This window comes from Lineus longissimus, chromosome 4 (genome assembly GCF_910592395.1).
Source record: "Lineus longissimus chromosome 4, tnLinLong1.2, whole genome shotgun sequence".
NCBI classification, from domain to species: domain Eukaryota; kingdom Metazoa; phylum Nemertea; class Pilidiophora; order Heteronemertea; family Lineidae; genus Lineus; species Lineus longissimus.
The window spans coordinates 1062296-1076618 of NC_088311.1; the positions used below are offsets into that span (position 1 = coordinate 1062296).

General features: G+C 41.0%; 2 protein-coding genes across 10 annotated transcripts; one reads left to right on the plus strand and one right to left on the minus strand.

The window, feature by feature from the left end:
• Nucleotides 1-592: 592 nt before the first annotated feature.
• Nucleotides 593-8236, minus strand: LOC135486164 (UDP-N-acetylglucosamine transporter-like). Of its 6 annotated transcripts, none has more exons than XM_064768743.1 (8): nucleotides 8137-8236; nucleotides 4915-5128; nucleotides 4400-4554; nucleotides 4070-4192; nucleotides 3771-3939; nucleotides 3354-3472; nucleotides 2900-3033; nucleotides 593-2559 (listed from the first exon to the last, which is right to left on the minus strand). In XM_064768743.1, exons 2-8 carry the CDS (start codon nucleotides 5111-5113, stop codon nucleotides 2448-2450), a joined length of 1011 nt encoding a protein of 336 aa, XP_064624813.1. In that variant the 5' UTR covers nucleotides 5114-5128; nucleotides 8137-8236; the 3' UTR covers nucleotides 593-2447. The 6 variants fall into 6 exon arrangements, with proteins under 6 accessions (XP_064624813.1, XP_064624814.1, XP_064624811.1 ...); XM_064768744.1 differs by lacking the exon at nucleotides 8137-8236 and adding an exon at nucleotides 7831-7865; XM_064768741.1 differs by lacking the exon at nucleotides 8137-8236 and adding an exon at nucleotides 6270-6432.
• LOC135486163 (programmed cell death protein 7-like) lies at nucleotides 7853-13357 on the plus strand. Of its 4 annotated transcripts, none has more exons than XM_064768740.1 (10): nucleotides 7853-7918; nucleotides 8733-9772; nucleotides 9987-10124; nucleotides 10529-10615; nucleotides 10904-11035; nucleotides 11279-11417; nucleotides 11625-11737; nucleotides 11864-11987; nucleotides 12406-12493; nucleotides 13041-13357. In XM_064768740.1, the coding sequence occupies exons 2-10, from the start codon at nucleotides 8783-8785 to the stop codon at nucleotides 13165-13167; spliced, it is 1938 nt and encodes a 645-aa protein (XP_064624810.1). In that variant the 5' UTR covers nucleotides 7853-7918; nucleotides 8733-8782; the 3' UTR covers nucleotides 13168-13357. The 4 variants fall into 4 exon arrangements, with proteins under 4 accessions (XP_064624810.1, XP_064624807.1, XP_064624808.1 ...); XM_064768737.1 differs by lacking the exon at nucleotides 7853-7918 and adding an exon at nucleotides 8227-8348; XM_064768738.1 differs by lacking the exon at nucleotides 7853-7918 and adding an exon at nucleotides 8282-8428.
• Nucleotides 13358-14323: the final 966 nt, after the last annotated feature.

The window sequence follows — 14323 nt, forward strand, 5'->3', positions numbered from 1 at the left end:
AATATCGCTTGATCAAATGACCATGTGTGAGGCATCTCAAGGAAGCCCTACAATGTGATGGAGAAAATGCCTTCCACCTACATGTAGCAGTTACTATCATCAATACAATACAACCAAAAGTATTGACGAAGTGGTGCATCATGATTCTTGTCATGTTCCTCATGACAACTCCCACTGGTGCTACATGTACATGTATCACAATACACATGACCTTGAATCTGCTGCAATTCAAAAATGAATTCCCGCAACACTCGAAAATGAAATTCTTAGTGGAGAGGCCAAATCACTGGCAGAGGCTTTGGGCAAGGAATCCATGCAAATACATTAGTACATGTATGGTGCGCCGTCGGATCTTGCACACTGGGAGGACATAAAATATCGGACTTGACGGTCCTGGATGACTAGCTCGAAACTGCTACCTTCCTCTCGCATGGCGCCTTTGACAGCAGCATTAGATCTTTTTTCTGTGGAGGTATTGAACTGGGTCCCAGACTCTTTCCCTCATGAGTTTGGTAAGGATATCTAGATGCTCCGGACAAGCTGTTTACTGCTGGACCTGCAGAAACCAGTCAAGGACAATCAAACAATAAAGTCATTCAACAGTAGGAATGTTTATTAAAATATACTAGTAATCTCGGGGAAAAGTCTACATGTATTATACAGTCCTAATACTTCTCCCAACATCACCTGTGTTTGCATCATTCTCACAAGGGCTACGACCCAGGGAGTATGATGAGGAAAGACCCGAGATTATTCACATCGCTGCCGACAAACTTACAAATAAAATCTTAGAGAAACGTAGTAGTGGAAAAAATACTGAAATTCTACTCGTAAATAAAACAATGCGATTTTTGTTGCTTTAATGGAGAGAAAATCTGGTAAAATTCAGTGAACAGTCCGAAACCGAGAACTACATGTATTCCTCGGATACAATGTATTGAGAGCTTCACATATGACCAAATACATGGATAAGGCCTAATGGTGAGTGATGAGACAAGTTTTTCAAAAGAAACTTGCATGGAGTGCAACAATCGTTGCAAAACATTACCAAATGAAAAACTATACTCTCAACAAACAATGTATTGTACATATACTGTACATGTATTGTACATGTACAGCAATAAATACCATGAAAAATGGAAATAAAGTTAAAAATAATTAAGAACTGAGTAAGCAATTGTACTAGACAAGAAAATAAACACATATATTGTAACAATTCATGATCTTTAACAAAATTCCAAAAAGATTCCTAAATCTAGTTTCTTGATAATCCAAGCTAGCTATTACAATCAAAAATGCAATCAACATTGTACAACAGAACCAACCTTTATGACAATGTACAACAGTCATCCCAGCACCATCATGAATTATTCTTATAATCATTGATTAACACATATTATGAATATTGCCGAAGTTTAATCTCAATTTTCAAAAAGACAGTGTATTACAGTCTTGTATTACACGTACATGTAACAAAAACATCCCTGACAACCAGTAGTAAAGTGAATGAAATCATATGCCAGATTTGTTTTTCTGCTTAAGTAAAACTAGGTATAAAAGATTTGGAATAGAAAGCATTCTAAAATGTAGACCCATGACCATGAAAACAATGTTTCCAAGTTGTCTGCATGTCGTGCACTAACTAAAACAAAACATCCATTTGTGATTTTACATGTACATGTACACAAACGTGTCAGGAAGATCTATACATCAATTCTGAGACACCATTAACGCTTTGCAAGCAATATATATACCCGTTTGCAATTCAAGGTGAACAGTATAAGCTTTGGTATACATGTACATGAGGCTGCTTCTACAGTAAAAGTTCTCACAGGCATCGAGACTAGATATCTGAAAAAAACCTGGATCATCAAGAACTACCTTGGTGAGTACAGTAACAAATAATACATGTACGCAGTGACAGATAGCAACGATTGTTCAGAGCACCTCTCACCAAGAAGCCTTCGACTACTTCTAATTCTGGCCATCAGATGAGTGGAAAACACCTGATACAGGACCTCAAATCCCCCTCCTTCCTAAGATCACACCAAAGAGGCTTTTTAGTTTACCCTGCATCCCCCCCTCTCCAAAATTTCTGAAACCGCCTCTGCCATGAATGAATCCATCTCATAACATACACTGTACATCACATTTGGCACAACTGACTAACCATGTCTGTTTTGCCTGGTTGGACATCATACTTCATAAACATGATTGTCTCAGCTTTCACCCGCGGCAGCTCAGGCCTTCAGTATGAACAGATACCTGCACAAAGCATCCCAACAACCTCTCAAATGCCAAATCACAGGTGACACCGCATACTGACTGGCAAAGTCTCTACTTCATCCATATTGCCTCACTGCGTAATCCATATTGCCTCACTGCGTAATCCATATTGCCTGATTCACAGCCTTGATAGTCATCCACTACATTGTCCCTTCGACCTCTCAAAGATTTGTTGGGTTTGTGTGGGTAGGCAGAGTTGGACCAGCCTTCTTCCATTCTTTGGCATACAAAAATGTGGCAGATATCACAACGCCAGCACCAATGAAGAAAAGCCTGTCAAGGTAAAAAACAAATTGTGTCAACAAGGGCAATAAAACGAACATGTCTATCATCTATTTATACAGTAAATCCGATTTGCATACAACTACATGACAACTACATGTATAATTCTAGCAGAGTAGGCCTGTAGCTCTTCATATACTCATAAGATTACACATTACCCCTTGTGTGTCATCTTTTACCTTTCCTGGCATGAATACTTATGCACAATAAATACTGGTATCTCAAGTCACATTTTTAGGAAGGCAACTTAGATTAGGCCAAATTCAAAGCAAGATGATCCGTGACTGGAATCCCTATAACATACACTGCAAGAATTACTGAAGATACTTACTTAGATGGCATGAAATCAGCCAGTATATAATATGATATGACTGTTGATAAGATAATGGAGAGAGAAGTGGCAAATCCCTTCAGGATGTTATCTGCATACTTAATGACTGTGGCTATGACGAGGCCTCCAAATGCCTGCAAGAACAAGTTTAAGAAACCCCTACTCAGATGTAAAACAGAATTTACCATCAGGTGGCACATCCATCTTTTCCAAATAACGACATATTTCCAAATGTTATGTCGACATGAATGTGCTAACCATGACCTGAATTGGACATGTGACCCAATACATGTCTGTCCGCAACTGCAAAGGGTTACTGAATTTCAGAATGTCTTGTAACACTGAGGGCTCACAAACACTCCAGCCGAGTCATAGCTCTTTATAGAAGAACTGAAAGGAGACTGGGATGCAATGCAAGGGAAACCAACTTTGTCATTTGCCAAAACATTCTTACCTGCAGTGATATGACGATCCACGTGGTCATGTGATACCCCTGGAAGAAGCCGTCTTTAAAAACAGCATCGCGATCGTTTAGAAACACAGCAACGAGACCTATAATCACACCAAACACTCCTGAAATAGAGACACCGTTTCATAAATTGATAATTTGTGATACCTCTGGCACCAGTCTGGCATATAAAGTCAACAACAGTCGTTCATGTTATCCCTTGGCCACCATCATAGGACTCCTCACACTCTTTGGTATCAAGACTTCTCTTCAGTGCTGTTGAGATAAACCTGAGGATGACAAGGGGGCTGCAAGGCCAGTGTTCAAGCTCAAAAGCATTAAATTGTCACCTGGATGACCAAACAAGTACAATGCAATATGATAATCCCTCCAATACCAGTAACTCTATCCCATACAACTCACCTAATTGTATATTCCTAACCCATAAACTGGAACTTGTACCCTTGAGAATCTTTTCAAAGTAAACTCCAGCAAACCCACTGCTAAAACATGCGCATAATACAGCACCCAGACCAATAAGCTGAGAGGAAGCTGAAATCTCTTTGACAGCTGCTTTTGTCTCTCCTGGCATCTGAAGAAGAAAATAACTCGACCTGTGAATAGCAGATGGAAACCTTCACATGATAAAAAGATAAAATTGATGCAATGTGATTCGAATGTCATGTGTCCTCATTAGTAACTGAAAGATTAAACCATCTTACCTGAACCAATGCTACACCAGCCATTAGCAAAACTAATGACACCCATTTCATCACATCTAACTTTCTATTCAACATCAGAACAGAAAACAATGCTGTTGTAAGAATCTTGAGCTGGTAGGTCACCTGAATAGAGAACTTAACATTAGTGATTACTATTACAGACAGTGACACTTACCATAAGAAGACTTGAATGGTTATGGGTTTTTAAACAAAGGCACTCATCAGGTCAACTGGTAGCAAGGACCCATTTTTTATAGTTATTCTAGTAGTCACCCCCTTTGAGTTGTTCACATACCAATGTTTTATATATCATGAGTAATATTTCCTAACCTGGTAAGTAGCTGCATCTAGATTGGATAATGCTAAAAACAGAAGATTATTCTGTATGGTGTAGAGACCTGATGGCACAGCCAGTTTGGCGGTGTCCACTGGTTTGTTGATGATCTCCTCTTGTAGAACAGCTAGCAGCCCTGGTACAGAAGAACCTGTTAAAGATAGCAAGGTCAAATGAGTTGTGTTTCAGTTATGTCAGACCAGTGAGGGCTAAGATAAGTGGCATAGTTGGAAGTTGGAATGATCACAACTATGTGAGCTGCTACGTTAGGACGTTTCCCGGTAAGGCTATTTCACTTCGATCATTGTAAGAAGCAAGCTGGAGATACCAGTGACATGTCATCTCCCCTGGCATGTATTAACTAGGAGGATGTGGGTTCAAATCAACTCGCCCTACGCATAGCACAGACTGTATCATCTCTGTGTCCTTTCTACTTCCTTCTTTCCACCCAGGTGCCTAGATGACAGAGATCTGTTCAATGGAAAATGTGACGTCAACCCATTGTACTTACCATGCTGATAAAAAAGTATACATATACAAGCTACAATCTTCATCGCCTCAGCCATGACCACGGCCGTTGAGGAGAGATACTTGGGGCCATCTTCTTGAACTTTCCTCGAGTATCTCATGGTGAGCACGAGGCTTGTGGTCTGGATTATCAACACCACCAGACTCACATACTTCAAGTTGAACCTTGTTGCAGTCGACATGTCTTTTTTCTGTTCCTGTAATGGATAAGGGGAAAACATGATAAGAATAGAAAAATGAAATCGGGATGAGAACTGGACACACAAGTTCCATTCCAAGTTGGATCAAATACTGGTTGCCATTGCTGATACTCTGGACAACTTGGTTTCATATGACAATAAAACGAACCAGCTAAGACGCAGTGGCTGACCTACCAGGAACACCCTTGCAGGCAGAAGAGTAAACCCGGATAGATAAAAGTCGAGAGATCAGTTTTACAACCTCGTATTTCATACTATCCATTTGAATGGTACCTGTCTTGTCAGGACATCACAATCTTTCCAGTATACTTTTCTCCTCTTCCTAAATTCGGTTAACCATGATCAAAACCAACCAAATTCACCACAGAACTTTACACTTTTTGCAAATCAGTGGCGTGGAGTTATATATATCCATTTCCCAAAATAAATAGATTGAGACTATAAAGATTAAACCACACAGGCCTAAACCAGGATACATTTCAGATATTATCACCGCCAAGTTCAAGCTGTTTGATAAATTGGCTGCCACATGTTGGAGTTAACCCTCTGGCTAGGGTGAGAAACCAATATATATCCAGACAGGTGACAGCTGTGGTCAAAAGGTGTCTCACCTTGAAACTTAAATTTATCAAATGAATCATGATAAGCACAGATCTATACAAAAACAATAAACAGCATCAAACAATTACCCGAAAGCGTGGCTCCATGATGGTGAATTAGTACAACAATAATTACGGCCACAAAATTTACAATTGCTAAGAAGTATGGCAGATCGTAATGGATTTTAATCTCTGATGTTTCTCTTGTTCACAGGTCAATTGAATCAGTTCAAACTGCTCCTCAGTTGGTGAATAATGAACAACAATGACGTGATCATAGGCGGAATGAAAAGAACTACACAAAATCACACTCAGGCTGAGACGAGATAAAATTCTTGCATGTTGAAAGGACAGGTCATTGACAAGACAGAACAAATAAAATCAATGATACTCATGTTGGTGATAGTATGATTATAAATAGAATGGAAAAGCTGAACAAACTTTTGTGTACACAGGAGAAAAGATGGTCTGTTTTCAAGATCCTGAGTAGTAGTGCATGACTTTCCAGACAGGAGCCTAAAATAACAATAATCACATACCAATGCGCCATGCCCAAACATATTTTTCCAAGCCTTCGAATCCCTTATGTAGAAGACCATGTTCTCACTTTAGGCCTGACCACCTCCGAAGCACATCCAAGGTTCTAATCATTGCGTGATACTAATACTGGCTTAATGAAGAGGTCAAGACAAAAGCATGACATATGTGGCAAGGGCAACATGTGTTTAGTGAAAGGCATTTGATACCTAATGATCAATAAAAAATAGTGACATATTGCTGAACATGATCCTGTAGCGTGCTAGAACTATAAGTTGTAGGTTTCCTTTCGCCCCATACCAGGAATGGTGCAAATAAATACATGGCACTTCAGAACATTGGTCCCGGATTTGACGACAGTACAGTTTATAGTGCATAACTGACTTGACCTCCAACGCATATTTCCTTCAACGCAGGGTTTATGCGTAAGAGGTCAAGTGCCGCATCACCTATGCCATCACCAACGGTGTTGGAACAAAGTTGGGAACCCGGACCTGGCTCCAACTGGTTGAGCCTGTTGACTCGACGCGAGTCAGGTCAGTGGAGACCGAATTTTTTACAGCAAGAAATTTGCAAAACGGGTCGTACTAATGACCGACAAGTAACATAATTGACCGTCAAGGACCGACAAGTGTCTCAAAATGACCGACAAGTAGGATCAAATTTAATTTTAATGCTTGCAATGTGATTAGGAAACAATTAACTACCAAACTTGTAAATATCTAACTAATTGGTCTTTTGATAGCTGAGATATGGAAAGATTTATACGCCGACAAGTAAAATTCTCCGACGATGTCGGCCATTTTGTCGTTGGCTGTCGTGCACCTGGTACTGGTAGTGTCTAAAACGTGGATTCAACAGTTCAACATGGTTTTGGCATCTCGAGTTAGGGTGTGTCACTGAAGAGTTTTTCACTAGTTCGACATAGTTGCTCTAGATAAGTTTGAAGTCAGTTTTTCATAGTTCTACAGGTTTTACATCTCTCTCATCATATTTTTGCATATACAATTCCAGGTATAAGAGCTCAGCGTCGTTTAAATGTCCTGTGACACATGGCATAATCATAATGGTAAAGTCACCCACTCTGACAGGGTGCACTCAAGGGAAGATTTTTTTTCCAGGAGTTTTCAGTCCCCAACTTCCAGGACATAACTTTGCTACCTCATTTGAGTAAAGATCATGGATTCACTTGTCGGCAAATGCATCTTACAAATCCTTCCATTTCTTAGCTATCAAAAGACCAATTAGTTAGATATTTACAAGTTTGGTAGTTAATTGTTTCTTAATCACATTGCAAGCATTAAAATTAAATTTGATCCTACTTGTCGGTCATTTTGAGACACTTGTCGGTCCTTGACGGTCAATTATGTTACTTGTCGGTCATTAGTAGGTCCGTGCAAAACGACCCAAGCCCTGGATGAAGATCATTATACGGTTTAAGACAGAGTCATCACATCACCTGGCCATCGTCACCTACGCCCGCTCAGTTATGATTTTGACTGTGTCTTCTTTGTCAATGAGTCAATTATAGACGAATTTGAATAAGTTTGTTTTGGTACTGACCAGTCATGCGTTTCACCTCGAACAAAGGAACGTGTCTCTATTCTAGGCATTGTCCGAAGTCGGCTTACGCCTTGTTCTGACGTGTTGAGTGCGCACATTTAAATTATTTTTTGGCGCTGGTTCGTCTTCTTCGAAAAGGCCTATTATCATCATATCATGATTGATGATTCTGCCTTCTGGGTTCAGGGACGACAGCATGACAGGTTTTTGTTGAATCTCTGCAGAGATTTTTCAGCGTTTTCAGAAACCTTCTGCATACGTAAAAATCACAGCCCCGATTTTATCAATATAGACCTGGTTATGTACCTGATTTTACAAGGAACAAGACTACATCAATTTCAGTCGACTTCGGGATCGGATTGTTGAGTTTGATGACCTTTTTTTTATCCGAACATGTCAAAAATTGGTGAAATTTATTTCCGGTGGGGGCGCTGAATGCAAAATGGCAGCGACCATGAAGACGAAAATTTTTTCCTTCCTTTTGCTCTTACCATTTACAACCACACTGTAGTCCAAAAGTTAGTAATAATGCCATAAACGACTAAATCTATGTACTTAGAACAAAGAAAAACAAAGTTTGCCGAAATATCTGCTTAAAGTATGTGAGTTTAGGTTTTTTGATGTTGTTGAAATCCTGTATATTTTGTGTACATTAGCGCGAAACCATATTTCGACATGTCCCCAACTTAATTATTGACCACCATGGCCAAATGCCAGCATTATATAAGGAAATATAGCCCATTGCATTTGTTCATACAGAAATCTGGACCTTCCTAGCCATGCGCAACTAAATAAAATACCAGCACACCATCGCAAATCCGTGCATGCCGAACAATTTGATCAAATAGATGAGAATGTTTCTGCGTTGATTTATTTGATGTAAACCCAATTTATTATTGCAGAGGAATCGCCAAAGTAGCAGTAATAGAACCAGCACCCCATCAGCCTCAAAATGAACTTCCGAGGTAACCAGTCAAGATGGCGTTCTGATAGTAATAATGAACACTGCCACTGGAACAATAGTGAACCATGGAATCAAGATCGGCAACCGCAGGACTTCACCAGACATTCTCAACAGGAAGTTGGGTTCAGTCCTTCATCTCATAGCAGTCATTCTCCAGCCCCTAGCCAATCATTGCAACAGCCAGACAATTCACAAATTGGCCAAAGATACAGGCCTCCTATGTCACTTATTCCAAAACAAAGTGGACAGTCTTCAGGATTCTTGTTATCAAATGATCCACAGCAATTCAAAGAGGATATTTCACTGTCGGATCATATTCAGTCTTACCCAAGACATCCAGCTGCTGCACCCCCGGAACAGATAGGTCATCAAGGTGCAGGTGATGTGCATCGGACATTCTATTCCAACCAGCAAGGCAGTACTTACTACTATCAACATCAAGAAAACTCCAATGATCAGAATGATAGACAGCAATGGAAGCCTCAACAGTCTATGAATCAAAGCCAATATAACTATTCTGATCCGATTCCTGATGTTCAGTATACCTCCAGTGTTGGTTACCAAGGTCGAATTGATTTTAGAGGCAATCATCAGGAAGATAATTATGGTGATTATTGTCATTCATATAATCCAGCTGCTAATAATGCTGGCACCAGAAGTGGGAGTCCTCTTGAACGATATGCTCCTCATGATCAAGTAGGGCCTTCAGGATTCCCTTCACTAAATGTTCCACAAGGCCAACACTCCACACAAAGTCAAATCCCCCTTCCTATTTTAAACGAAGAAAAAGAAAGAACATTCCCAGTTGTTGATTTTCAAAATAGATATCCTAAAAATGTCCTTAAGGGTGATGGAGGAAAGACTGCGTCAGATGTGGAATCACTTGATCAGCAAGATCAGAGATGGATTGACTCGTGGTTGAGGTCAAAGAGAGTCCAGGGAAGGAGGAACAAAAAATCCATAGATACTGATATAAAGGTATGTAGTAAACATTGTCAAAAGTTATTAACTTCTAAGTCATTTCAACTGGCAGAAAGTTTTTTAATGGTTTGTTGTCGTAATAAACTTATATTGACATGGTACAGTGAAGTTACAGAACATGCACAGTGGCTATCAATCATAGCATTTCACTTTTCTCCATATTGATCATAGTTACTGACCTGGCATTGTATCTATTGCTTACTTTCGACAGATTCCTGTCATCCGACATCTTCTCAAACAATGCTTTGGTTTGCTTGATGATTTGAAGAAATTGAAAGACTCACTTACTGATTGTGAAGGAGATGAGGAAACATGGTCTGAACAGAAGTCAAGAGCTTTACAACTGCAGGTATGTTGTTTCTGTAGTAGCTCTTGTAAGATCTAGAACTGTGCAGTAAAGAAGCTTGAACCTTCCTCAGGCCTATACCCTCATAAAAGGTTCCTGTTATCAGTTCAGGCAAGTACACTTGTACATACATGTACTTGGTTGAGGTAATAGATGTTTGGTGTACACTACAGTTCATGAAAGTACATATAGGTGCGACCTCTGAGCAAGTTACAGCAAGTTTCAAAAACCTGTCAGACTACTGACAGAGGTGCCATATAGACCTAATAAGGGGGTCGTTTTCTCCAAATTTTGCTAAAAACCTAATTTGGAAGTATTTGATTATTGCCTCGCCTGATGAGTAATATTGACTATGAGCATAGGCCCTCTATATAGAGAGATGTTCTAGTTGTATTTCTGTATTCCAGGGTGAACTTGAGAGGGTCCAGAGCAAGCTTGATAAGAACACCATGGCAGCATTTCGAGAGAAGTTGGAGAGGAGAACAAAGAAAAAGGTAGGGAAGTCTGGAAAGGCCCAGAGCAGACATATCAAATGTAAAAATACCAAAGATTAGTTGAGTTTGAAGACCTGAGTGAGGTAATGCATTTTGAGCATCAAAGGTGGAGTTACCAAATCATACTTTTTAATATTTTCCATCCTTTGGAGCCATTCTGGAATCTTTTGACAGACGTTTTACTGGCGTGTTGAGGAGGAAAGTCCTTCCACATTAAAATGATAGGAGTGCACAGTCCTTAAATTGCATTCTTGGTCTTGACGTGTGTTCACCTTGCTTGTAATGCAGTCTTGGAGGAAGAAGAGGAATGCTATCCTTACAGAGGAACGCGAGGAGAAGCTTGTGAGGCGGCAACAACTTCATGACAAAATCGATGCCGAACTGGGGGCAAAGAGGCAGAAGATTACTGATGCACAAAAGGTCTGTTTCTTTTAGTTATGATAATGGGGCAGTGGTTGTGCAGTGGAAGAGCATCAGCCTCATGATCATGAGGTGGTGGGTCCGCCTCCCCACCAAGTCACTGGTTGGTTTCGAGTTCAAGTTAACGCCTTCTCCCTTAAGATTTCTTTCCAAAAGCGTGTGGAGTGAGAGCATTGTCCTTGAAATGATGAACTGGTTCTGAAAGTAATGACTACCACTTAGTTCGTGATCTGTTCATTTCAGGAGAAAGAGATGAAGGCAGGAGCTGACAAAACTCTATCAGAAGTCAGAAAGAAATTGTCAGATGCTAATAAATCTCTCGATCTACTCAGGTCTTTGAAGAAACTCCGGCAGATCAGGAAAGATTCAGCTGTCAGAAAAGGTGGGTTGTACAATTCATAGACAATCACTAAAACTTAATTGAGAGCAGTGTGGCGCTCCAAAAATGACCTAAATGTATGTGTTAAAGTTACTCCCTCTCAAAATCAAAACCACACTTACATGATGTACATGTTTGAAGTACATTGCCTGGATAAATCTCAAGTCTAAATATGAGCCGTGAGATTTGAGCTACTGTTTTTCCCTCCAGGCATGTTCTACCCAGCAGAATGTGACAGGAACTTTGAAAGACAAGTTTTTGACCTGATTAAGATGATGGAGACACAGAAGAAGACATATGAGGATGAGGAAAAGACGCTTCAGGTCGGTGTAATTGGGTGTTCCTGGCAGTAGGGTTCCAAGTATATGACTGGGTTTTTGTTGCAATTACTTATTCTTGATACCTGAAATCTTGAGATACCTGAAATCAAGACTGTGTTCTTACTTCAGGTCATCCTAGAAATGGAACAACAAGAAAACCTTGAGAAAGAGCGGGAACAGTTTAAAAACCGAGAAGAGCAGAAGGTCAGGAAGAAACAGAATAGAAATCTAGAGCTGCTGTTTGGAAAAGAAGGTAGGCTTCAACAAAACTTCCCAATGCTTACAAGTGGATAACACAGGATTATCAAGAAAATCTGAATTCACTTTTTGCTAAGATTGTTTTGATGCATTGATAGGTGATGTTGTCCAATGGTTTAGGCGTCGGTCACACTGGCCTAACACCATGGTTTTGATACCCGGCATGGGCAGCTCACTTGTATTTTTGTGACCATGGGCAACTCCTGTTACTTAGATTGCCACAGCATGTATACATGTATGAGGGGTAAAACCAAGATTTCTTGCCCCTGGTGCCTTTGCCTGGGCAGTTAAAACACAGTAAGTGAGAAACCAGTGTAGGTTGTGATGGAGTCCTCCCTTGCCAAAAACAGTGAGCACCACCAGGCTATTACTGAACATGTACCATTACTTGACCCAAAACTCTTTCTTTTCAGATGTTCCTGATGAAACAGACCCACTTCGACCCTTCCACAATTACTATCTACAGGCAGAGCAATCGTTACAGTCTTTACTTCATATCAGGCAAGTAGGATTCAGGCCTCATACCATGGTTTGTTGAGAGCTGTTATGGTCTGTCTCTGGTTCTGGATTATCTTTAAATCCTTATACAATCATGTACGGGTACTATGGTTTCTGGCATTGTTGTCTCGATGCGACTTCCCAAAGACTTTTGTGATTTAACATTGTTATGGATGTACGAATGGCTGGGTTTTGCCTCTCATTCATCTCATTGAACATGAATATGAATAAACTGCTGTGCAGGAAGAGCCTCTGCCAGGGGGACAGGATCTTTGGACTTCCCTTCATTGACTCACAATGGGTGAATAGCCGGATGTGGACAGCCATGTGTCAGATTCAGGATGCCACATTTTATTTGGCATATGCAGTGAGGACACCTCTCCTCAGTTGGGGTTGGGTAAAGTCTTTTGTTCCGGCTAATTCTATTACACTGTACATGTCCAGATTGTTTCTTTTATGCTGTCCCCTCCAGAGTTGTGACCACCTCCCCATTTTGAATGCCTCCACTCTCACATTTTCTTTGCTGATGGTTGTTCTTGGCTTGTTTCAGGAGAGAATGGGATACCTTCACAGTACCAGATCATGTCATAGGTGGCAGCAGCATTCCACAAGGCTGGGTGGTTCCCTATGAACCCACAGATGAAGTTTGGGCATCAGCGTTAAAGAATAAGAGATGACATTGATAATTTATTGATTAGAGACTTTCCTGTCCACATCATTATGAACATTAACCTCCACACATGACAGAGTAAGAGACATTGATTATTGAAACATAGTAGCATAGTTCTCTAGTGCACATTGTTAATGAATGGTGTGACTTGTACTTATTTCGTTATTCTCTATCATTGTTGAATAAAATACCCATGAATATAATTCCTCTCTTTCAATTCCCTTTTTATCCCTTGTCCTATGCAGTATGTGGCTTCAGTCAACACAAGGTGCCCACGATAAACAACTGCACCTACCCTGGCTGCTCCACCGTGTTGACAACATGATGAGAGAGATGAGACAGTCACAGCCAGGCCAAATCAGTCTTGGCTGCTCCACCGTGTTGACAATATGGTGAGAGAGATGAGACAGTCACAGCCAGGCCAAATCAGTCTTGGCTGCTCCACCGTGTTGACAACATGATGAGAGAGATGAGACAGTCACAGCCAGGCCAAATCAGTCTTGGCTGCTCCACCGTGTTGACAATATGGTGAGAGAGATGAGACAGTCACAGCCAGGCCAAATCAGTCTTGGCTGCTCCACCGTGTTGACAACATGATGAGAGAGATGAGACAGTCACAGCCAGGCCAAATCAGTCTTGGCTGCTCCACCGTGTTGACAACATGATGAGAGAGATGAGACAGTCACAGCCAGGCCAAATCAGTCTTGGCTGCTCTGCCAAGTTGTCAACATGGTGAGAGAGATGAGGCAGTCACAGCCAGGCCACATCAGTCTTGGCTGCTCTCTGCCAAGTTGTCAACATGGTGAGAGAGATGAGGCAGTCACAGCCAGGCCGAATCAGTCCTGGCTGCTCCACCGTGTTGACAACATGATGAGAGAGATGAGACAGTCACAACCAGGCCGAATCAGTCCTGGCTGCTCCACCGTGTTGTCAACATGATGAGAGAGATGAGGCAGTCACAGCCAGGCCGAATCAGTCCTGGCTGCTCCACCGTGTTGTCAACATGATGAGAGAGATGAGGCAGTCACAGCCAGGCCACATCAGTCTTGGCTGCTCCACCGTGTTGACAATAATTTAGGTGAGAGAGATGAGACAGTCACAGCCAGTCCAAATCAGTCCTGGCTGCTCCCCCGTGTTGACAACATGATGAGAGAGATGAGACA